This window comes from Cornus florida, unplaced genomic scaffold, assembly GCF_030987335.1.
Source record: "Cornus florida cultivar Cherokee Brave unplaced genomic scaffold, ASM3098733v1 CherokeeBrave_3.0.0_Hap2_Chr02, whole genome shotgun sequence".
Classification (NCBI taxonomy): domain Eukaryota; kingdom Viridiplantae; phylum Streptophyta; class Magnoliopsida; order Cornales; family Cornaceae; genus Cornus; species Cornus florida.
Window position 1 is genome coordinate 4425925 of NW_026775572.1, and position 24953 is coordinate 4450877.

General features: G+C 39.5%; 1 protein-coding gene across 1 annotated transcript in view; it reads right to left on the reverse strand.

Annotated features, from left to right (window-relative positions):
• LOC132293217 (uncharacterized) overlaps nt 1-24953 on the reverse strand; it is a 47338-nt gene that overhangs the window by 11910 nt on the left and 10475 nt on the right. The window contains exons 12-17 of the mRNA XM_059790592.1: nt 17664-17783; nt 17438-17566; nt 17253-17350; nt 17026-17149; nt 16198-16305; nt 2436-2577 (exon numbers count right to left, since the gene is read on the reverse strand). Of these exons, the coding sequence (XP_059646575.1) occupies nt 2436-2577; nt 16198-16305; nt 17026-17149; nt 17253-17350; nt 17438-17566; nt 17664-17783 (721 nt within the window). The remainder of the gene's footprint in view (nt 1-2435; nt 2578-16197; nt 16306-17025; nt 17150-17252; nt 17351-17437; nt 17567-17663; nt 17784-24953) is intronic.

Consider the following 24953-nt stretch of genomic DNA (forward strand, 5'->3'; position numbering starts at 1 on the left):
GATGGAGATGATGGGGTTCGGTGATTGGTGGAAGAGATGGATTCAGTTTTGTATTTCCAGTGCTCGCTTTTCGGTCCTTGTTAATGGTGCTCCTACCGGTTTTTTCTCTAGCTCAAGGGGCTTGAGACAGGGGGATCCTCTCTCCCCCTTCTTGTTCTTGCTTGTGATGGAGGCCCTTAGTAAATTGATGCGAAGGGCTGCTAATTTGGGTCATGTGAAAGGCTTTCGGGTAGGTAGGGATGCTGCTTCTCAGTTGGAGATCTCTCATTTGATGTTTGCTGATGACACTCTGGTTCTTTGTGATGCGAATGTGTTCCAGATTAGATATCTGAGATGTGTCTTGATTTGGTTCCAAGTCGTCTCCGGCCTCAAGGTGAATGTGGGCAAGAGCGTTTTGGTGCCGGTTGGGGAGGTTCCTGAGATTGAGACTTTTGCTGACATCCTTGGATGTCGCACTGGTGCTTTTCCCATTTCTTACTTAGGTTTGCCTCTGGGAGCTCCTTCGAGGTGTGTGGGGATTTGGGATCCAGTTGTGGATAGATTTGAGAGAAGGTTGGCAGGTTGGAAGAAGCAGTATCTTTCCAAGGGCGATAAGGTCACTCTGATTAAGAGTACGCTCTCTAGCCTTCCCACTTATTTTATCTCTCTTTCAGATTCCATCTTCAGTTGCGGAGAGGATTGAGAGGTTGCAGCGTAATTTTCTGTGGGGGGGCAGAGGTGAAGAGTTTAAGTTCCATTTGGTGAGATGGGATCAAGTATGCAGGCCTATTCGGAATGGTGGGCTGGGTCTTCGTAGATTGGTGCCCTTTAATAAGGCCCTTCTTGGAAAATGGTTGTGGAGGTTTGGTGTGGAGAGACATTGGCTTTGGAGGAGGGTTGTGGAGAGACATTGGCTTTGGAGAGATGAGAGGAGGGTGGAGCTCTTTGGAAGTTAGAAATCCTCGGGGGGTGGAAGTTTGGAAATTTATTCGGAAGGGTTGGGATGATTTTTCCAAGCACATTCGGTTTCGTCTTAGAGATAGGAGGAGGATTTGTTTTTGGGAGGATGTGCGGTGTGGTGATGCTCCTCTTGCTCTTGCCTTTCCTCAGCTTTACAGGATTGCTTCGGATAGGCAGGCCTTGGTGGTTAACTTTTATCATCTTGATAATGGGAGACTGGTTTGGAATGTTCGATTCAGGCATGCCTTTCAGGATTGGGAGATTGATGAGGCAATTCGTCTCTTGGAGTTGTTATATCGCCAGAGGATTGTGGTGGAGGATTCGGATTGTTGGTATTGGGTCGCAAACTCCAAGGGGCGTTTTAAGGTGATGTCTTTCTTCAAGTGCCTCTCTTTTGATCCTGGAGTTCGTTTTCCTTGGAAGTCTGTTTGGCGTTCTAAGGCTCCTCTCGAAGTGGCTTTCTTTGTGTGGACTTCGGTTCTGGGTAGGATCTTAACCCAAGACAATTTGAGAAGGAGAAGCCAGGTGGTGGTCAATCGTTGTTATATGTGTCTTCGTGATGAGGAATCTGTGGATCACCTTCTTATTCATTGCTCTTTGGCTAGAGAGTGTTGGGATTTGATGCTTGGCTTATTTGGGTTTTATTGGGTTATGCCAGGATCTACTATAGAGTTGATTGAGATGTGGAGAGGTTGCCATGTGGGGGCTCTCAGTCAAGATGAGTGGAGAGCTACGCCGCTTTATGTGTGGTGGTGTATTTGGCTTGAAAGGAATAGGAGATACTTTGAAGGAAATGCGATGTCGATTTCGGTGCTTAAATTCTCGATTATTTCAACCCTTTTTGTTGGGTTTCAGGAAGAGATCATAGATCGTTGGGGGAAATTATTGATTTTTTGGCCTCTATGAAGGCTCGAGTCCTTTGTGCTCTTTTGTATTTCTTTGGGTTTCGCTCCCCTCTTGAGCGTCTTTTAATAATATTCTTTTATTTATCAAAAAAAAAAAAGTGCATTGTATTCAACAAAAAAGTTACTCACCCTTTACAACAATCTATGAAATTTTTTTCCAAGTCCCGTGGTAACACTCAACTTACGAATCTTACAACAAAATTCTTGCCTAAAATTTGTTTTGTCCAAACTCTAAATCAACAGCAGTGGCTCAAACTGGTCCAACATAAAGGACACAAAATGAGCATACATCCTCTGCGTGCTCAAATTTGTTGGTATTGAGCCCCACAAATAGAACTAGTGGAAAAGCAGACAGATCAAAGGAGTTTTAAAAAACAGCTAAACATGAACAATTTGAGTTATAAATATAAAGAATTACAGTGAAACAGCCATTCGGGGTAGTAAAGTCATCCTTAAAATAACCTTTCTATGTAATTTCAACTTGTGCTAGGCTTTTCAGTTCACACCAATGTTGAAGAAGGTTCTTAAAAAAAACGTGAAATCGTACCATCTAATTATGGAACAACAATAGAAATAGTACAACCTTCATACCTCCTGCCACACAAATATTTGATCTTTTATGCTTTTTTGATATAAGCTTTGGTTGTGATTCTAGCCAGTTAGTCTTGATGGTAGATAGTGATGGAATGATGTCCTCCTCCAAAGACTGCCAAAAACTCTCTCTAACACTAACCTGGAATCATGAAACAAGAAGAAGAGAAACGACCAGGTCTAATTATTTAAAGCAAATCTGCAGCCTAAAGAAGCAATGCTTCCCCAGTTTCAAATTATAAATGCAAAAATCTCTTAGTATGCAGAGATGATACTTGCAGCGCCCCCGACCCCAACACAAAAATGAATGCAGCACAATCTGTAATATTTGAAAACTCAATATACACACAAAACTCATAATTAATAATTAGCATGAATGCCAAGGCAATTAACATATCATCCACATTTGTAGCATTATTCCTACCTGAAAAAACAAAAAAAAATATATATATATAAAGGAAAGCCAGTGTTATAGTTCAATGTCATTGACACATTCGAGTCGTTAGCACTTAGTGGAGGAGATGATTGCAAATAGCAAAATTAAATTACCTTAAAACCTTCAAATATTTCAAAAGGATGAAAAGCTTTCCAGTATTGGGATTATCATTAAAGCCACATTTAACTAATAAAGGTTTCAGGTTTTTTTTTTTTTTTTAAAATAAAATAAAAAATAAAAAATAAAAAAAGTAATAAAGGTTCAAGGGTTATTCTTAGGAAAAAGAAGGTTATTCTTAGCAAGAAGACTGAACCTTTAATTTCATTACTTGACAAATACCCAGGAAAAAAAAAAAAGTAAGCAAGCAAGACAATTCAATGAGTCAAATTTTCTGCTTCAGTATCGCATCATTTTTTTTTATTAATAAGTAATAATTGAAATAAAATAGGCGTTCAAGAGGGGAACGCATCCCTTATACAAAAGTGGAACTAGGGATTAAGATCCCAAGGAAGCCAAAAAAATAATTAAATCTTCGGAAGAAGAACAGGACTTCCTCTTCACATAACTAAAAAGAGAGCGTATGATGTAAAGTTTCAGAATCGCCGTGGACGATTCTTTCCCTTCAAACATTCTACTATTCCTCTCCTTCCAAATGCACCACCAAACACAATGTAGTACAACTCTCCAATAATCGCGAACAGCACTGCTCACACTGCATCCTCTCCATATACAAATCAAATCCTTAGGATAACGAGGCATAGCCCAATGCATACCAAACAGACAAAAGATAAGATTCCAACAATCCCTCGCCGTAGGACAATGCATGAGAATATGAGCAACTGACTCACCATCTTGTTTGCACAAGCAACACCAATTAACAAGACAATTGCCCCTTTTCCTTAGATTATCAATCATAAGGATCTTACCCCAAACAGCGGTCCAAACAAAGAATGTCTCTCTAGTTGGAGCCATAGAACGCCAAATAGTCTTCCATGGAAAATCAACAATATCGAAATCAGAAAGACATTAGAATAAGGAACGAACTTCAAAGCGACCATGGGAAGAAGGAATCCATATCATATCATCACTACCTCTGCCAACTGTCTCCTGTCGGTACAACAAATCCAGGAAAACACATACCTCGTCCACCTCCCAATCCTGAAAAGAGCGTCGAAATTGCACGTCCCACGTCATCCCTCTGCTATCAAGGTGATAACAGTTGGCTACGTAGGCAAGTCTATCAATTGCAATACTGTATAACTTGGGAAATAAACAAGATAAAGGCCAATCTCAACACCAAAGATCCTCCCAAAACGTACACATCTGCCATCACGAACTTTGAATCTGATATGAGTAGAAAAAGCGTCCCATCCCTTTCTTATGAATTTCCACGCCCCAACTCCTCCCACAAGAGAAACCGGACGAGTAGACCAACCACCACTCTCTTCCCCATATCGACATGAAACAAGCCTTCGACAAGAGCGATGTCTTTCCCTTCCATACCTCCACAGCCATTTACCCAGAACAGCTTGGTTAAAGGGGACCAGTCTTCTGATGCCAAGACCACCAAACTTCATTGGCTTACAAACGTGTTCCCATTTGACAAGGTGATACTTCAATTCATCACCTCTTCCACCCCAAAGGAAATCCCTTTAAATTTTTTCAATCCTATCAGCAACAGAGCATGGAATTTGGAACATAGATAAAAAATATGTGGGAAGGCTCGATAAAGTGCTCTTTATAAGCGTAACTTCCCTCCCTTAGACAAGTATTGTTTTTTCCATCCTGCTAATATCTTCGCATACCTATCAATCACAGGTCCCAGCACCCCACCGTTCTAGAGGACCCCTAAAGGCAAGCCCAAATACGGAATTGGAAAAGAACTCACCCTACACCCAAGGACTTCCGCTAAAGAAAAAATATCCTAAACATCTCCAATCGGAACAAGCACGCTTTTAGCCACATTAACTTTCAGACCAGAGAAAGCCTGAAAACAGGCCAAAATGCACCTCAGATATTTAAGCTGAGACATATTAGCATCACAAAAAACGAGGGTGTCATCCGCAAAAAGTAAATGAGAGACCTCCATCTGATGGACAGGATCTCTTCCCACCATAAAGCCCTTGATAAGATCAAGATCCTCTGCTCTTTGCATAAGTCTGCTTAAGCCCTCCATAACAATAAGAAAGAGGAAAGATGATGGGGAATCTCCTTGTCTTAAACCCCGAGAGCACCCAAAGAAACCAGCAGGAGACCCGTTCACAAGAACAGAGAATTTGACAGACGAAGGGCATGTCTCAATCCATTTCCTCCATTTACTTCCAAACCCCATTCTCTGAAGCAAATAAAGCAGGAAATTCCAATTCACATGATCATACGCTTTCTCAATGTCAAGTTTACACAAGACTCTAGGAACACCACTTCTCAATCTGGAATCCACACATTCACCTGCAATAAGAACTGAATCAAGAATTTGTCTTCCTCCAACAAAAGCATTATGGGAATCTGAAATAATCCCATCCATCACTCCCCTCAACCTAAGAGCAAAAACCTTAGCCAGAAGCTTGTAGATACATCCCACTAAACTGATAGGACGAAAGTCTTTAATGTCAAAAGCACCTCCCTTTTTAGGAATAAAGGCAATGAAGGTTGCATTAAGTGACTTCTCAAAGGCACCAGTAGAATAAAACTCCAGAAAAGCGCCCATGACATCGTTTTTCACAACTGTCCAACTTTCCAGAATAAACCGCATAGTGAACCCATCTGGCCCCGAAGCTTTGTCCCCATTACAACTAGATAAGGCCTTTAGAACTTCTTCTTCAGTAAAAGGATTCTCAAGCCCTTCCCTATCAATCTCGGAAATGGCCTTAAAATGAAGACCATCAAGTTTAGGTCTCCAAGCAAGCGGTTCGGTATAAAGCTTCTGATAAAAAGAAGCAATCCCATTACGCACATCTTCCTCCCTCCACAACTCTACACCTTCCACCTGAATACGTCCTATATGATTACTTCTTCTATGAGTGTTAGCGAGTCTATGAAAAAAATTTGTATTGCAATCTCCCTCTTTTAGCCAAAGAGCCCGGGATTTTTGTCGCCAAGATATCTCCTCCATACTAGCAATCTCAGCAAAAGCTGTCTGACAAAAAGCTCTCCTAGAACGCAAAAACTCCACATCCCCACCCGCCTCTTCTAGGCGATCAATCTCATAAAAATCAGCAAGGACTCTACTCTTCCTCCATTCAAGATTCCCAAAAACATCTTTATTCCACTTTTTAAGATTGAATTTGAGAGCCTTCAACTTTTTAGTTAACATGAAACTAGATGAGCCTATGACAACAACTCCCTCCTACCAAGACTGAACTTTCCCTTGGAAGTCCTCCGCTCTTAGCCACATATTCTCAAATCGAAACGGAGACCTTTGAGAACTCAAACCTCCACAATCTAAAACCAAAGGAACATGATCAGAAATGACCCGAGCTAAAACTGCTTCAGGGAATTTCTCTTCCCACTCCCCAGAAATCAAGAAACGATCCAGCCTTGGAAAAGTAACTGGATCCCTGCCATTTGACCATGTATAAGATACGCCTTCCATAGGTAAATCAAAGCGAAAATGCTCGTCAATGAAATCAGAAAACTGACCCATTTCAGAAGACCTCCTACCTCCTGTGGACCTCTCTAATGGGAATCTAACAGAATTGAAATCCCCACCCAAGCATTAGGGAAGAGACCACATTTCTTGAGCATGATTAAGCTCCTCCCAGAAAAAAGGCCAATTAATATCAACAACTGGTCCATAGACCCCAGTGAAAACCCAACTGAAATTGTCCTCTTCCAATTTGAACTTGCAAGACACTGACCACCCACTCATCCAACCGAGACACCCATCTACAATCCCACATAACTAAAATACCGCCCGAAGTACCTGTAGCATTCAAGACCTCCCATTCTACAAACCTTCCTCCCCACAAGCTCCTAACCACCCCATCTGTGATGGATGCCAACTTTGTTTCTTGCAAACAAACAACTTGGGCCCCCCACTTCCTCACAGCAACCTTAACCACCCTCCTTTTATTCGGGTCGTTGAGACCACGAACATTCCAAGAAATAATTCGTAGCTTCATTAAAAACCAGATAAGATAATCTCCCTTCCTCCTTTCTTCGTCCTCCGACTCCTAGTCCTTCCCCTCTCCTTCACCACCCCTTTCTTTCTTTCATAATTGACTTCAGAGATATGATTCTTGATCTCCTGTGCCCCTTTCCAGGCTGATAAAGGCCTCGGGTTCACTACCTCTTCAGTCACAGCTACCTCTCTGCCTTCCACTATTGCTTGAAGAATGGAAAGTGTCTGATTACTGTTTCCCTCTGAAGAAACACCTAGCAACTCACTAGCAGCTCCTATGTTTTCAATCATCCAGTGCTTACCCAAATCAACATTTGTTACTGAACAGCCAGATCTCTCAATTGCCAAAGGTTTCTCCTCTATCACTTCAAAGAAATCATTCTCCATCCAAGGTACAAACTCGTTAGAACAGACTTCTTGGATAGAAACCAAATCAGTAGCCACCTCCTCATCACAATCCCTTCCAAAATCAAAAGGCTCTGAAAACGAGTCAGAATCAGTACAATCTCCCAGTCCACTACTCAAAAAACTAACCAATTTATTCTCCTCTTCCCCATTAGACGATATGCAATTAAAACCTTTCAAAGTAACATAAAGGCGAAGTTCATTGAGCAGAGCCATGGTTGACTCATTAGACAGCTGAAAGTGAAGGTCTCTCCCAACTCGGACCAAGACCCCATCTGATGAGTCCTGAACTTCACAATTGAGTGAATCAGCTTGGCCTGAAGTGACAATTTCGCTGGTAGTCTTCTCTGTAACCAGCCCATACTCTTCAGCAGGTGCCGAGGGCACATCAGACAGAACACAACTCTTCTCCATTGACATCTCAGCATCGCCCCTCACCTCTCCAAAAAGGGTGGAAGAAGAAGAAGGTGCTTTAAGGGAGCTCTGAGAATGAGAAACAGAGGACATACCTGGGTCAGTAGAGGTCCATTTCTGTTTATCTTTCCTCGACCATCTATAAATATGGTTGCTTGTGTGAGAATCCCGAGATGAAAGTCTAGAACTTCTTCCCATTATCCGAGTTGTAGCTGGAGGGGGCTTGAGTGAAGAATCAGCGCAACACTGTAGATGACGAAAGCCTTTCTTGTTTGTTCCCACACCAGCCTCATCTTCACTTAATTTCATCCATCTCCTCTTCTCCGGTGAGTTCCAGAAATTCACAGAAGGAGCATGAAGAAGACGACCCTGTATATGATCGATGGCTGGAGTGGGTTTCATATTAAGAAAAGAAACTGACTTCTTATTATTCAGCCCCCAATGAACCATTCTTTTTAAGTCTTCAAATGGCCCAATACTTAACTTAGCATTGTTTCGGCTGGACTTGGGCAACTGTGGGTTTGGGCTTATCATTGTGGAAAGAAATGGATAGCTTATTGTTGGGCCTCCACATAACATTCCTTTTAAGTGAAGCTTGTGGTCCATAAAAACCTACCGGCCCATTGTTCAGCCCAGAAAAAAAGGCCCATACTTACGCCCATCTGAGTCCGCTGCATGAGAGGCCCTCATAAAGCCACGTGGTTGATAACCATTAAGTCGATCAAAACGAGGATTTGAAAAGCGTTGATGACGGGCATTATGCGTACGCCTCGGATATCTGTCTACCCCACTCGCTGCCGGAGCGTTGGCGAATGCTCTTCGCTTTCCTTGAGAACTCAGTTGAGTCTGCAAATGCCGATGACGCACACCGTTGAATTCTCCATCAGCGAAAGGGGAGAAGCCTCACCAAACCCATAATAGGATTTTGGAAGGATGCAAGTTGAGGTTTCCTCAATCAAACTGATCTTGAAGGCTACTCATTGGTCTTCAACAAAAACAAACTTCAGCACCACAGCTCCGACGGAAACAAGAAGGAGAACTCATTCGCCTCTCGCTTGATTATCTGCTTCCACTCCTCTAAACCCACCGCAGAGGTCTCCGATGGCTAGGAACAGTTTGTGGCACCAAAGATGGAGGGGCAAGCCAAACAACACCACCCTTTGTAACCTGTTGCGATCAACCACGGCTGAGCAACCCACTGCGAAATCCCATTTGTCAATGTGTAAGGAAGCTTCACCCCATCTCTTCCTCCCCACATTCAAAACCCTGCAAGCTTCGGCCTCCAATGGTAGACGGAACAAGAACAGGCCGTCAGGTAGGGTTGAGACTTTTACTCCACACGAGATCTGCCAAGATTTCGTCGCCCACTCCTAGATCCTTTTAGTGCACCCCACATCACGATCAAAATGACCAACCAGACAAGATTTCAATACAGATTCACGTTCTGCAATGCTTTGATGATCAACCCTAAGGACCACATCTCTATCAATTGAACAACTTTTGATCTTCCCGTGAAGATTGAGACATGGTAGGGTCGCTACTTTGAGATACGAACGTAGCATGATCTGTCAAAACCGAAGATCCAACACCGAGAAAGAAAAGAAAGAGAACGATAGACGCCGGAATACGAGACTCCGGCATCAAAAGAGAGAAGAAAAGTTGAGAGGAAAGTCAAACATCAGTCAACATTCTGACTTTCTCACAGATGATGCTTCTCCCATTGCTAATGTTATCATCCAACAATGCACTTCAGCAATCTAATTTCATTGTGACGAGCTGTTGGAAGGAGAAGTCGAAGAAGACAAATATGGGAGAATGCAGGAACTCAGCCTAGAGATCATTGGAAAATGTAGGGTTAAAGTATTCAACTCAATGATATTTGGGGACCATCCACTGTTTCTAACATTTCTGGGGCTCGGTGGTTCGTTTCTTTCATTGATGATTACACTCGTGTGTCTTGGATCTTTCTTATGAAAAATAAATCTGATATGAGCTCTATCTTTCCTGTTTTTACAACATGGTCAAAACACAATTTGGTACTGAAATAAAAAGATTTTGTTCTAACAATGCTAAAGACTATTTTAATCAGTTTCTCTCACCATATTTCTGAGAAAAAAAACCAGTATCGCATCATTTATAGGCTCCTTAACTAGTAAACGATTGTAGACAGTGACAAATCAAATAAATCAAGGATTTGATAACAGAACGCATATTCTGCACAAACTTAACTATCAAGCAGGGCACCTCTCCATTTCCATAGAAGGATACGTGGAACTACCAAGCTAGAAGATGGCCTTTTATGCTTGTTCAGTCAATCCAAATATTAACTATTAGGAATCATAATGTGAATAAGAATTCTTGTGGTATCTGTTTACGACATGTGATTAAATAAAAAAATAAAAATAAAATAAAAAGGATGCTCTATAGAATGATTCCCATTTAACAGCAAATGTCATAGTGGCATTTGACAAATTAAGGAAATGGGAAGATCATAGCTAGTTGGTGCTGTATGTGCAAGGATGCAAGTGAGAATAGGAATTGTGGAGTCTCCTTACGGTGGCGTTTGGCATATCCTGGCCTATGCCAACTTGCTTAATTGTTGAAATAGAGGGTGTGGGCAGAAGAGGGTCCAAAGCTTCAGGTGTTGCCCCTTGGTGTATTATATGGTGTATATGGAGGGAAACCAACTGGAGAGTGTTAAACAGAGACGAGATTACAATTCTCAAGTTGAAAGATTTGATGCCTGGTACATTGTATTTTTGGTTAGGGAATTCTTTCCCATTTTGCTCCATTGTGACTTGGAGGTCACGGGTTCGAAACCAGAAACAACCTCTCCATGAGGAGGTAAGGCTACGTACATCTAACCCTCCCCATACCCCATAATGGTGGGAGTCTCGGGGCTAGCCCTTTTTTTTCTTTAGATTCTGTGGAGTTTTTAGGAGGATTTATAGGTGTTATTCACTTGTATACTGCCCGTGTACATGTGTTGGTGGATTTTAAACTATCAAATACATATATGCCAGGGAAATCAACATTGTCCTATATATAAAAGCATAAAGTATAACAATATTGTACAAATTATGTTGTTATCAAATATATGAGTCACACTATTAAAAATCATGGAGAGAGTGACTAAACACCACTAAAACATTAAACCATACAAAATCAATTTGGTTATACCGTGAAGATCAACAATGAAAGCTACTTACATTATTAAGAAAACAAATAAAAAGATAACTGAGAGAGAATGAAAATCATATGGTTTTCATACATTTGGAGGAAGCATACAATGGGTCCTTAGAGTTGTAACAGGGAGGGTTTAAAAAAGAAAAGAGTTAAAATTATACATATAATAACACGATAAAGAAAATCTATAATGAAACTTTTGTTGACTTAGAGAATCAAATCAAGAGTACAGTATTAGAAGAAAAAGAGAAGAAAGAGGATGAGAGAAAAAGAGAGAGAGATGGGGAAAGAGAGAGAGAAAATGAAAGAATGCTTTCATCCTTCCACCACATTCTATTTATACTAACAAGTTTTAAAAATTACACATAAGCCCCAACATTATATAAGTAATAACAAATAAGCCCCTGAAAACACTCCCCCTCAAGTTGGTGCAAAGATATCTATCATGCCCAGCTTGACTAATATATTTTGCAAGCAAGTCTTGCTCACACCCTTAGTCAAAACATCAGCAACCTGATCATTGCCGTATGGAGTACAAATCAACCCAAGACCAAGCTTTCCCTTGATGAAGTGTCGATCGACTTCAATGTGCTTTGTCGTGTCATGTTGAACTAGATTGCGGGTAATGCTAATAGCAGCCTTGTTGTCACAGTACAACTTCATTGATTCGCGAACAAGATAACCCAACTCACCCAACATCGTTCATAGCCATAACAACTCACAAACTCCATGTGACATGGATCTGAACTTAGCCTCTGCACTAGATCTAGCTACTACAAATTATTTCTTACTTCGCTATGAAACAAGATTACCTCCAACAAATGTGCAATATCCTGAAGTAGATCATCGATCTATCACAAACCCTGCCCAATCAGCATCGATATAGGCTTCAAAATGCAAGTGGCCATGACGACCAAATAATATCCCCTTACTAAGTGAACCCTTGAGATAGCGAAGAACATGATGAGCTGCCTCAAGGTGAGGTGTACATGGAGCATGCATAAACTAACTAATCACATTATCTGGGCGCATGAGAGATAGGTAAATAAGTCTCCCAACAAATCGCTCAAATCTTCCCACATCATCTAATGGGTCTCCATCTACATCATTAAGCTTATGGTTCTGATCAATGAGAATATCAATAGGTATAGCTCCAAGCCTTCCTGTTTCAGCCAACAAATCTTAACACATACTTCCGTTGAGAAATGAACGCCCCTTTCTTCGATCTGCACACCTCGATGCCAAGAAAGTATCTCAATGATAACCTCGAACTCTGTCCCCAAGAATGACTTCATTCAATGAATCTCTTCTAGATCATCGCCAGTGACAACAATATCAACATATACAATAATGGCAGTGGTGCAGCCCTGGTGCTTCTCGATGAAGAGAGTATGATTAGCCTGACTCTGTGTGTACCCTACTCTTTTCACAGCAGTGTTGAACCTCTCAAACCAAGCACTAGCTTGCACACTAAATTCTGACCATTGGCAAGCTTAAACCCTGGTGGCATAGACACACACACCTCTTCCTCCAAGTCATCATGAAGGAAAATATTCTTTACATCTAGCTGATGTAAAGGCCAATTCTGCCAAAGAAATGAGGACACGTATAGAGTTCATCTTGGCAAATGGAGCAAATGTTTCCAAATAATCAATCCCCATAGATCTAAGTGAAGCCCCTTGCAACTAACCGAGCTTTATATCTCTCAATTGTTCCATCTGCATGATACTTTGTTGTGTAGACCCATTTGTAGCCTACTGGTTTCTTACCCCTAGGTAATGGAACAATATCCCAAGTACCATTCTTCTCAAGGGCCTTCATCTCTTCAGGTATGGCTTCCTTCCATAGAGTTTGACTGAGAGTATCTGAAACACTAAAAGGAACATATACAGAGGAGATACACGAAGTGAAAGCACGATGTGTTGGAAATAAGGCATCATATGATACAAACTGAGATATGGGATGTTTTGTACAACTACGACCACCCTTACGATAGGCAATAGGGACATCAAGATCAACAGGAATGTTATTGGGAAAAAAATCAGGAGTATTAATGTCAACTGAGGAATTACCTGGATCGAAGGAGACTTCTTGGTCCTAGGGTGAGCCAATGACTTGTTTTGCCCTCCTTGTGTAGACAATTGGATGTTTTCCCTGCTGCAAATCATTAGTGTTAGGAGGACTAGACATAGGCACCTCAGTAAAAAGCTCCCCCTGAATGGGAACGTGCAAAGGAAAGGGGCATTCCCTCTGAATGGATGAATTTTCTACCTGAATAGTAGTCTCGCCATGTAGAGAATCCCGAGCGGTGAAAAAAAGGAACAGACTCAAAGAATGTAACATCCATGGAGACAAAGCGACAACAAGTGGTAGGGTTATAACACCGATACCATTTCTGAGTGGCAGAGTATCCAAGAAAGACACATCGGATTGCCTTAGGATCCATTTTGTCCTTACGATGATGAATGTGAACAAAACAAACACAACCAAACACTTTCAGTGAGACACTAAACAAGGCAATGCGATGGAGTAAGACAGAGAAGAGGGATCGATAGCCGAGAACCTTAGAAGGCATGCAATTGATAAGGTATGTAATTGTTAAGGTTGCATCAACCCAATAACTTTTAGGCACTCCCATCCCAATCAGAAGAGAACGGGTCACCTCCGTAATATGACGGTGTTTTCTTTCAGCTACACCGTTCTGTTATGGTGTATCGACACAAGAGGTTTGATGGACAATCCCATGATCAGCATTAAATGAGGCAAGACCACCATGTATAAACTCTCCTCCATTATCAGACCGAACGATTTTGAGGGGACAACCAAACTGAGAAGGTTTTAAAAATGGAATGAACTTCATCTTTGGTTTTCATAAGATAAAGCCAAGTATATCGACTAAAGTCATCAACAAACACAACAAAGTAACGAAAATCAATGACATGCATACGAGCACATTGAGCCCACTCCATATAATTCGTCTCATCCAACCTAACAGTCGTAATACAAAGGCCTGAATGGTGGTCACTATTACCGCCCAATACTGGAGTCTGACTAGGAGAAGACCCAGCTTCTTTTGAAGTCACCTCTAAGCCAGACATTATATCAAACAATTTCTGAATATACAATCCTCCGAAACAAAAATAGCAACAAAATACGTAGAGAACCACCTCTCTAACACACAAACAGTTACAACTAGAAAGATTACCGGCTTCTGATATACATAACAAAGTGACCACACAGTCACCAAACAAACCCTAGAAAGCAACAAAATAAACCATACCAGAATTGCGAACGCAAAGAAAAAGTCATCGTTGCAGAACAACACGAACACAGGAAAATCGTCGATCAAGACTTCAATCGATCAAAAATCAAGTTGGATCTACAGTACGTGTGGATGTGATTAACACTCCTTCCTTGCAAACAAATCCCATCTTAGCCCTTCACACCCACTAGGGTTTACACAAACTTGCCATAGGGTTTCAACTACACACATAGAGCTTTACAAACCATGCTCTGATACAATGTTGACTTTAAGAGATAATCAAATCAAGAGTAAAGTATAAGAAGAAGAAGAAAACGAGAAGAAAGAGGATGAAAAAAAAAAAAAAGAGAGAGAGATGGGGAAAGAGAGAGAGAATGAAAGAATGCTTTCATCCTTCCACCACATTCTATTTATACTAACAATTTTCAGAAATTACACATAAGCCCCAACATTATATAAGTAATAACAAATAAGCCCCTGACAACAACTTTGACTAACGTACATATATTAACATGATAAAGAACATGTATAATGAAACTTTGACTATAGTTAAAACAATTATGGGAGAAACAAATGAATTTTCAATTACTATAGGGTTACACGAAAACGAAAGACCATCATAATAACCCATATCATTTTGCATACTTGAAATCATTCAACTCACTAAACACACTCACAATGGGATATCTTGGTGTATTCTATATGTTGGTAATATTGTTTCAATTGGTGAATCATGAAACAACAGGACCAGTAATTGCTTGGGGGGGGGGGGGGGGGGGGGGGGGGGGGAGGGTGTTGTGTGCAGAATCTACAATCAAAAAAGTGTCAAGTAGAAATCTACAATCAAAAAAGTGTCAAGTAGAACTAAAATATATGAAACTGACTTTAGCAAGACTACAATTATAAGTGGAAATACAGAAAAGATCAAGGATCAAGGGATATCAAAAGAACTAAAATATATGAAAGTAACTTTAGCAAAACTAGAATTATAAGTGGAAATACACTAAAAATCGAGGTTCAAAAAACAAACATTTTTTGTTTCCTAGACTCAACTATTCACAAAATGGGATAAAATAGATGTGATGTGAATCAGAGAATCATAGAATTAAAACAAGAAGGATTAAATGGAGGAGTGTTTTTGACATACAATGTGAATGACATATACCGCTAAAATTGAAAGGTGAAATCTATAAACAAATCTTACGTCAACCAAACTTAATGAGACATTATGTTAGACGGCTAAGACTAATATACTTATAAAATGTGAATTTCTGATATGCCCATATTGAGATAGATGTGTGAAGAAACAAGAAAGGATCGATTTTTTTATTTTTTTATTTTTTTTGGATAAGTATAGAAAGGATCAATTAAAAATGAAAGCATACATGAGAGAGTTTAAGTAGCCATTGGAGATCCATAAGCAGCAAAGACTAAAAATTACACTAATGAAGTTGAACCGTGTGATATACATTGAAGGTAATACTAGGAGAAAGGAAGACCAAAACTAAAATATGATAGCATGTGGTATGACTAAGGTTATGGCCCTTGATACAGCGGAGTTGTGACACATTATTCATTTATCAAAACCTAAATAGTTGGAAAAGAACTTTGGTGAGTTGAGATGAATTATCATGCATAATTGGAACATTAGGCATATACAAGAACAAAGAGGATACATCAGGATTTTCGGAACACGGGCAAGGGTAGTGGTGTACGGCAAAAAGCTAGAATAATACCCAATAAAGAACAAAGGGCAAGCATTAAACGCTTGATGATCTGATCACAATTAACATCAACCTTATCATCTATATAAAATACATATAAAATGGCACAATGTAATGAGGAAGGTTAGAATAACATATAAAGGCCACAAACAAAATTAAAAATTAATAGCAAATATATTGCCAAGAAAAAGAGACAAAGTCATAATTTAACTTACGGCTGCAGGTGATGCATAAGTTCGATGATCTTCAAAAATAACCTTGAGTGAAGAAATGTTGATGACAGGCAACTGAAGCTTCAATACCTCAAATGTCTTCCCAGTTTTCTATATTATCCATATAAAAATAAGAGTAAAGAGTCAAAACCAATACGCCTACATCAACCAATTTAATAATCTATGCTATAAACATATATATATATATAAATCGTAATTATGATTTTGATGGATGGCCATTTAATCCAATAAAAAGCTACAACGTGCTGAGAATAAAACAGAGAAGACAATATTTCATCAATGGTAAATGCAGCTATTTGAGCCATCTGTCCAAATGATGTATATCGAGTATGAGGTGTTGTCACTCAGGGTAGAGGACAAATTACCCAGATATCCTTTCCTGGACTACTTAACATAGAAGAAATGTAATGGTAAAACCATTCATTAGAAGAGTTGATCATATACTTAGGTTGCACAAATAGTCCTAGGGCAGATCCACATGTGGTCTAGCCAACATGCCTCCCTCCCACTTGCACCCCCAACAACAATACTCCCTCTCTGATTATAAATAAATAAAAACATAATAAATAGGTAACCCATGGAAAGTAAGTTGAAAAAACACAAAAATAAATAAATAAAAAGAAGTTCTAATTTGTAGCCTCCTCAACCTGCAAGGGAAATGTCAATGAAGTCCAACGTCCATGTCATAAAAACTTTAGACCAGGCAACATAGGCAGGTTTGAACAACAATTCATCACTGAAATAAACCAAGCTTTTTTGCTTTCTCCAATAATTCCTAGTACAGAAAAGAATTGTGTAACAAGTGGGCACCTGAACAATTTGAAGAAAATCCCTGAGGAATAACTCCTGCGTCATCTTGGATTGATGACCACAGGCAAGGACCTCCAACATATGTTTAATTGACACATCAAACATCCCAAGAAAAGCATACCACCTGCAACAAAGATAAAATTTACAAAGAACTTTGAACATTATAGAGGCTACAATCACAGATGAATTCATCATGCAAACTACAAAGCAAGTTTTTTGCAACTTACTTCCCAATATGGAAATGAACGTGATCTTTGATATGGCTCCACGTAGTTCCTTTAAATACAGAAAGAGCACATCTATATGTGCGAATTGCATGATTTATCTGATGATGGACCGGGCAGTTTTCAGAAAGTTACAGCAAGTATGCAGAAGAAAAAAGGGAAAAAAATGTATTTGATGACATCCATACTTGATCGCATTTCTTGTACAGATCGCCAGAAAGAACAAGATGAAAACCATACTTGCGTAGCATGGGTGGTTTGGAAAATAAGTAACAAGAAGATGCTTGCTCAAGCATTACAGCTGAATGTAGAGGTTCCTAAAAGAAGTAAAACTTTTCAGGAGCAGAATATGAATGTTCTTGTTCAGTATTTTTATAAAAATAATAAATAATAAATAATAAAAATTGGTATTACCTCACCAGAGATGCGGAAGTAAACACTGGCAGCCTCTTTATACAGATCTCTTGTCTTCAACATTTCTACCCACCAAAGCCCACACCGCGTAGCATTGCGTTGACCAGACGGCCCAATTTTCTGCATGAATATATTACAGATTCAACACGGTGTCAGTCAATAATACCCAGAGAGAAGGAGGAGAGGGAGGGGGGTGGGGGTGGGGGTGGTTCAATTGTGAAAAAAAATTTAGAGGTGGTAATCATACTAATACCACCTGCAGGAGTCTATTTGTAAAACTAAAATGCATTTAAAACACCAAAATTTTAATGGCCCAACAATGAATCCATCTAAGTTGACATTAAATCAGTTACCAGTTTCTTTTTCTTTTATTTTTTTCAGTTTTTTATTGATCCCTTTACAACCCCCTTCTTTTTAGATGCCATTTTAGCACTTTAAGAACTCATTCCTCCTCCTCACAACAGCCTTTCACAAGCCAACCTCATAGGGCAATCACTGTGTGGATTCCAAACTTGGATATTCTCCTTAGTATGGCTGTGCCCAAAGAGCCTTTGGTAGGGATAGGAAGAGAGGGAGGGCAAATCTTGGAGGCCTCTTCTTGATGGGCTCAAGTTTGCGGCATTATCGGAAGGTGATAGAGACTAGCTTGAAATGCCGTTTGTGGAGGAAGAGGTGTTGGCGGCTTTGAGGAGTTGTGATGGGGATAAAGCTCCTGGCCAGATGGGTTTACTTTAGCTTTTCTTTCAACAGAATTGAGAGGTGGTGAAGGCTGAGGTGATGGGGGCAATCAATTCTTTTTTCTGCATGGCTCTTTTGAGAAGAGTCTCAATGCTTCCTTCATTACTCTTGTCCCCAAAAAGAGTGGAGCATGTGAGGCGAAGGACTTTAGACCCATTAGTCTTGTTGGGACGGTGTATAAGATTATTGCGAAAGTCTTAGCCATTCGGTTGAGGAGAGTTCTCAATGGGGTGATCTCAGACTCCCAAAATGCTTTTGTTGGGGGGCGTCAAATTCTGGATTCAGTTTTCATTGCTAGCGAATGCATTGACGCATGGGCGAGAAGTGGTATTCTGGGGATTATGTGCAAACTGGATATCGAAAAGGCCTATGATCATGTTTGTTGGCATTTTTTGTTGTATTTGATGGAGAGAATGGGTTTTGGGCAGAAGTGGAAGGCGTGGATTCTTTTCTGTATTTCATCTGCTAGGTTCTCGGTTTAGTGAATGGATCCCCAGCTGGTTTCTTTGCCAGTTCTTGTGGCTTGAGGCAAGGGGGCCGTCTTTCCCCTTTCTTGTTTATCATTGTCATGGAGGCTTTTAGCCGGCTGATGGAGAGGGCGGAGCAGCTTGGGTTCATTCAGGGATTCTCAGTAGGCAGAGTTCTGCATCAGTTAGTCATCTCCCACCTGCTCTTTGCGGATGACACTATTGCCTTTTGTGATTCTAGCCTCCTTCAGTTGAGGTATTTACGGTGTGTATTGGCCTGCTTTCAAGTTGTTTCCGGGTTGAAGATTAACATTGGGAAAGTGAGATTGTCCCAGTCGGTGAGGTGGAGGATGTTCAAGTCTTGGCTGATACTCTAGGGTGTGGTGTTGGCTCTCTCCCGATCTCCTACTTAGGGCTCCCTTTGGGAGTCTCGTCAAGGAAAGTTGTTGTGTGGGATCCGATTGTTGAGAGGTTCGAGAGGAGGCTTGCATGTTAGAAGAAGCAATATTTGTCCAAAGGGGGATTACTCTTATGAAATACACGCTCTCAAATCTCTCGACCTATTTTATGTTGCTCTTTCCGATGCCTAAGTCAGTTATTCGAAGACTTGACGTGATTCAGAGGAAGTTTTTGTGGGGCGGGTAAGGAGATGAGTTCAAGTACCACTTGGTTAATTGGGAAAGAGTGTGTTCCCCTATTAATAAGTGGGGGTATTCGAAGGTTGGATGTGTTTAATAAGGCGTTGCTGGGCAAGTGATTGTGGAGGTTTGGAAGAAAGAGGGCCAAGCTTTGGAGGCGCGTTATCGCTTGTCATTATGGGGAGGGAGATGGAGGGTGGCACTCAAACGAGGCTAGAATGCCCCAGCAGGAATGGGCTCCTGGAAGCTTATTTGTAGAGGGTGGGATGAATACTCTAAACGTATTCGGTTCAAGGCAAGAAGCGGAAGGTTTGTTAGGTTTTGGGAAGACAGATGGTGTGGGGATTTGGCTTTAGCATTCAAATTCATGTGTCTTTACCGGAATGTTGTGTTTAAAGATGCTATGGTTGCTGACTATTTTCGTTTCGATAATGGGAGGGAGACTTCGGATGTGCAGTTCCGTCGACAGTTCCATGCTTGGGAACTTTTGGAAGTGTCAGACTTCTTAGCCTTCATCTATAGCCAGGTGGTGGTCGGGGTGGGCATGGCTGAGATGCTGTGGGTGGGTACCTTAAGAGGGGTTTTCGAGGTTAAGTCATTCTACAATTGTATGCTGGAGCGTCTGGGCCCCATTTTTCCTTGGAAGGCCATTTAGAGGTCGAAAGCTCCACTGAAGGTTGCTTTCTTCTCTTGGACCGCTGCTTTGGGAAGCATCCTAACTTTTGATAATCTTAGAAAAAGAAGTCATGTTGTGGTCAACAGGTGATGTTTGTGCAAGACAACTGGTGAATCTATCAGCCATCTTCTTATTCATTGCTCGGTGGCTAAGGATGTTTGGTCTATGTTTTTGGGTGTTTTTGGTCTTCCATGGGTGTTCTCAGAATCCATGGTAGACTTGTTAGAGACTTGGAAAGGGTGTACAGTGGAGAGCCGAGTCAGAGATGCTTGGAGGGCCACTCCCCTTTGTATTTGGTGGGGCTGGTGGCGTAAGAGAAATAGGATATTTTTTTAGGAGAGGAGTCTCCCATTTGGGCTATTAAATACAATATTCTTACTTCGTTATTCTTTTAGGTAAATGGATGGGACTGTAATTCAATGGATTCTCTTTTGGATTTTGCGGATAGCTTAAAGCTATAGTGTCGTCATGGGCGGTTGTTGTCTTCATTGGGAGCGCTCCCCTTTTGAGCGCCTTTTATTAAATCTTACTTATCAAAAAAAAAAAATTATTTATTTCACCTTTATGTTAAGTAGTTTATGAGTAATACATATATATGTTTTTCCTTCTCTGGGGAAGTTTGCAAAAAGTATCTCAGACAAGATATATATTAGTTACAGAAGAAGATAAGTAGATTTCCTCAAAATAGAGCAAAGGAAAGAAGAAAGACAATACATGTTCAAGTTTGACAATACCACAGAATTTAAAGCATAGATACTCTTGCTATAGCAAAAAAATCGTAACATTATTACAAACAATGTCTGCACAAAACAGTCATTCCTAAAAAAATTATTAATAATAATTTGGATATTCTAAAATTATTTTTGTGTCCCTAAATACCATATTGTTTTTCTAATTTTATTTCTAAAATAAAACTACATATGCTTTGGTATTTCTCATACAACTCCTTAATCCTTTTATGGATATATTCTTCAAATATAGAAGGGCTAGCCAGCCTAGCCCAGTGCACAAGGCTCCACCTTTGCGGGGTCTGAGAAGGTTAGAGGTACGAAACCTTACCTCTGCATGCCAAAAGGCTATTTCCCTTTTCGAACCTATGACCTTCATGTCATAATGGAGCAACCGTTTGTGCCAACAACAGATGCAAATTGACTCCCTTAGCCACAACAGATGGGAATCTTCAAGTTTCAACTAGAAATGAAGCTCAAAGCAACATTTCAACTACGTTATTTTGAACATGATAGATTCAAAGAGAATCCTAAGCAATACAAGGAGGGGGAAGGAGGATTAGCTACTTTTTTATTGCACAGCATACCATTTTATTATAGTCAACACTTTTACAATCACTATTCATATTACGATGTAAACTGAATATTGAAATATATTTTTTATTCTTTACTTGTTTTCCCTGTAAAGTCCATCCTTCCAATATGGAGTGTTTGATAAATGGATTGGGAGAAGACCCAACTTAAGGTATCATTTCAATTTTCACATTCTATATAATAATGTATTCAAGAAAGACCGAAAGGTCTTGCCCAATCAAAGTTTTTCATGAAAATCTTTTATAAAATAAAAGAAGTTATTGAGTAACAATTACTCTTTTAAACCAGTAAGTATCGAGAAAAACATAATTTCTTCATGATTCCTTTTTTTCCCCTCTTTCATTAGTACTATTAATAAATACCCAATACTCAACTAAACAAAGCCTTTTTTCCAAATATTTGACTTGAGCAATTTTTTGACAGTATCAAACTATCGATGAAAGAAATAATCAGGAAGAATTTGTGTTTTTCTGAGTACTTTCAGGTTCGAATTTAGTAATTTTCACTGATACCATCAAAAATTAAACTTTCCAATTTTCTTGTGTCACTAAAATTGTGCATTACGTTCTTGTTGTATATAACTTGTCAGCAATGAAGCTCTACAGAAATTTATGATCAGTCAATAAATTCTAGGGCAGACTGCCAAGCGCTTTTGAATATACCTCTAAAAGGTCAACAACAGATTACAAAGGAGACCAATAGCAACAAGCAAGGTGTCACAAAAGAATAGGGGGTCAATATATGCTTTTTATAAACTTGAGGAAGTCTATAAAATGGTCTATACAAATAAAATATGGTCGGTTCTAGAGTTTTTTTTTCACCAAAAAAAAGTCATAAATCAGTACTTTGCCATGATAAGAGAAATGTATGACAGAACTTTGAATTTGTGATCATATAAGAAGAATTGCAAAGAAACAAGTGAGTTATAATGACTATGGGCTTACATATGAATTAGAATTAGGCGTCAATATTTTGATTTAGTTCATATCTTATGAATGAATTGACTGGACACATTTTACTCGGCGTACCATGGCATGTTATGCTACTCAGTAATGACATTTTAACTGAAAAACTGAATGGTGAAAACTAACTCTCAGAAGTCCTGGGAGAAGTTATAAGAAAATTTAAGTAGGACCAACTTGAGTACATAGAGAAAAGTAAATAAATAGAGAAAAGTAAAGATTAAAAAGAATGGGGTATCAAAAATGTTTCCGTTACATCAGTCATTCCTAAGAAGAGATTGAAGATGATGTTACTCACATTAAACCAAGACAGAAAAAAGTTATACTATAAATATGACTATATAAAAGAAAGAAAAAAGCTACTAATCATGTTCATCAAATAACCATGGCCAAAATACAAATGTTGGCATGGATATCAACACCACAACAAAGGAAAAAATTAGCAATGACTACATTCCTAAAAGGTTAGAAGTAGCATCCATTGAGAGTCGTGAAAAGTTGAAAAACAATGATTATCTTGCCAAAAAAGGAAATAATGATACTAGCAAGGAAGAGTAATATCGTTCACATTAACGCCAGTAACAAAAATAGAAACCTCGAAATTAAAGTTTATTGAGAAAAGATGTGGTAACGTCATCATGTATGACTGAAATAATGGCACTAAAACGAGGGAAATGGTGAAATGGGATCCATGCAACCAGCCCCACGTAGCTGGACTTTGAGTTCAGATGAAGTGTAGTGTCATCCTCTTCTAGATGGTACTTCTATTTGCCTTAGTTGTCAGTTTCCAAGACGGAGGTTATGTCCAATTCTAGGGTGTTAATTTGATCTTATTAAAAAATATCCAACAATGCCAAGTTATAGTACCATGCCATGACTATTCTGCCGAAAGCATTGTGCTGTCTTCATGGATCATCGTTTTTCATAAGAGTCCAGAATGTTGGCCACTTGAGTAACTTGGGATCTAACTACATGAAAGATGTATTTGCTTATGCTGGCTCTTATCTGCCTAGTCTTGTTCGTATTCATTTCGCTTCTTATGTAAGCCAGCCTTCTTAAGACCAACTTGGCATCTTCTGGTGTCCTTTTTCTGGTCTTTGGTCTTTCATATATATATATATATATATTAGCCAACTTAATGTTACTTTTTTTAGCTAACAGTACATGCAGATACCTTTTTGCTGACCCAAAGGTTTCAACCTAAGGGCAATCCATTAATTTAGATGATTACAAATCATTAATAGTGTTTAGGCACTAATATTTACATTCAGTGTTGTGCTAGATTTGTCATGTTCTCAAAGATTGACCTCAATGAAGCAAGAAGATCAAAGTCACATTCCAAACATTCAAATACACATGATCACATCAATGGTGAAGCAATGCACACGGAAATGACTCTGAGTTGTTCAAGTCAAAGCTTGAAGCATTCAAGGTTGACCAAGACCTCAAGAATCATGTTTTCAACTCAAAGGTTAAGAAAGAAGCCTCAATGCTCAAAGTTCAATCGCATTTTTTAACGCATTTGAAGCTCATCTCAGGATTATGCATATACACTTAAAAGTTCATTTTTGATCCTCGGGCAACTTAAAAATAGGTCATGTACTTCATTGATTATCATATAATGACCGAATGGAACTCCAAGGCCAAAGACACCCTCAAAAGTGTCTAAAAACAATTTCAGATATCTACCAGCCAACTGATAGGATTGCTCGAGGCTGCTGAGTTTTCTAGAGTTTAGAATTGAGAGACTAGCTTTATCGACCGACTGATACATAGCATCAGCCGACTGGTACTTAAACCAGCCAACTGGTTTAGGCTGGAATTTGAATCCAACGGCTATTTCAACATTAAATGAACTCTCAACCACCCACAACAGCCATTTTCTGCCCAGATTTCTCGATATAAAGGCTGTGCATTTATGTATGACATACATATCTTTGAGAGAAAGATCATAAGCATTTAAGAGCTATCACTTGAGCATTCATTACTATCTTCATTTCTCTCATTCATTCTACATAGACTTGAGCTTCAATTTGATTCATTAACACTCTAGTCTTGTGAGCTTGTGATTTGTATATCCATCTTTTGAAAGATACATTTGTATACATACTCTTTCTATAAACTTCTTCAAAGGGTTGGTTTGACCCAAAAGGTTGGTGTGACCCAAGGAAGCCTAAGATAAGGTTTTTCTCTTAGCAAGAGGAAAGAAAGAAAGTTTGCTTCATTGTAAAGGTTTGCTCTCCACCCGAAAGGAGAAGCCATAGTTGATTTGGGAAAGTCTCTTGAGTCGAGGAGTAGGAATTCCGAACCTCACTAAATCGGCGTGTCATAGTTTGCAATATGGGAAGGGTAATCTAGGAAGAATATAGGTTATACTAGAATCTGGTTGTTGTTATGTTATTGTATAAACAAGGAGATTAATAAATGTCTCCAAGTGCAGAAGTAAGAATAAGAACCATATTTGGTAACAGGAAAAAAATAATAATA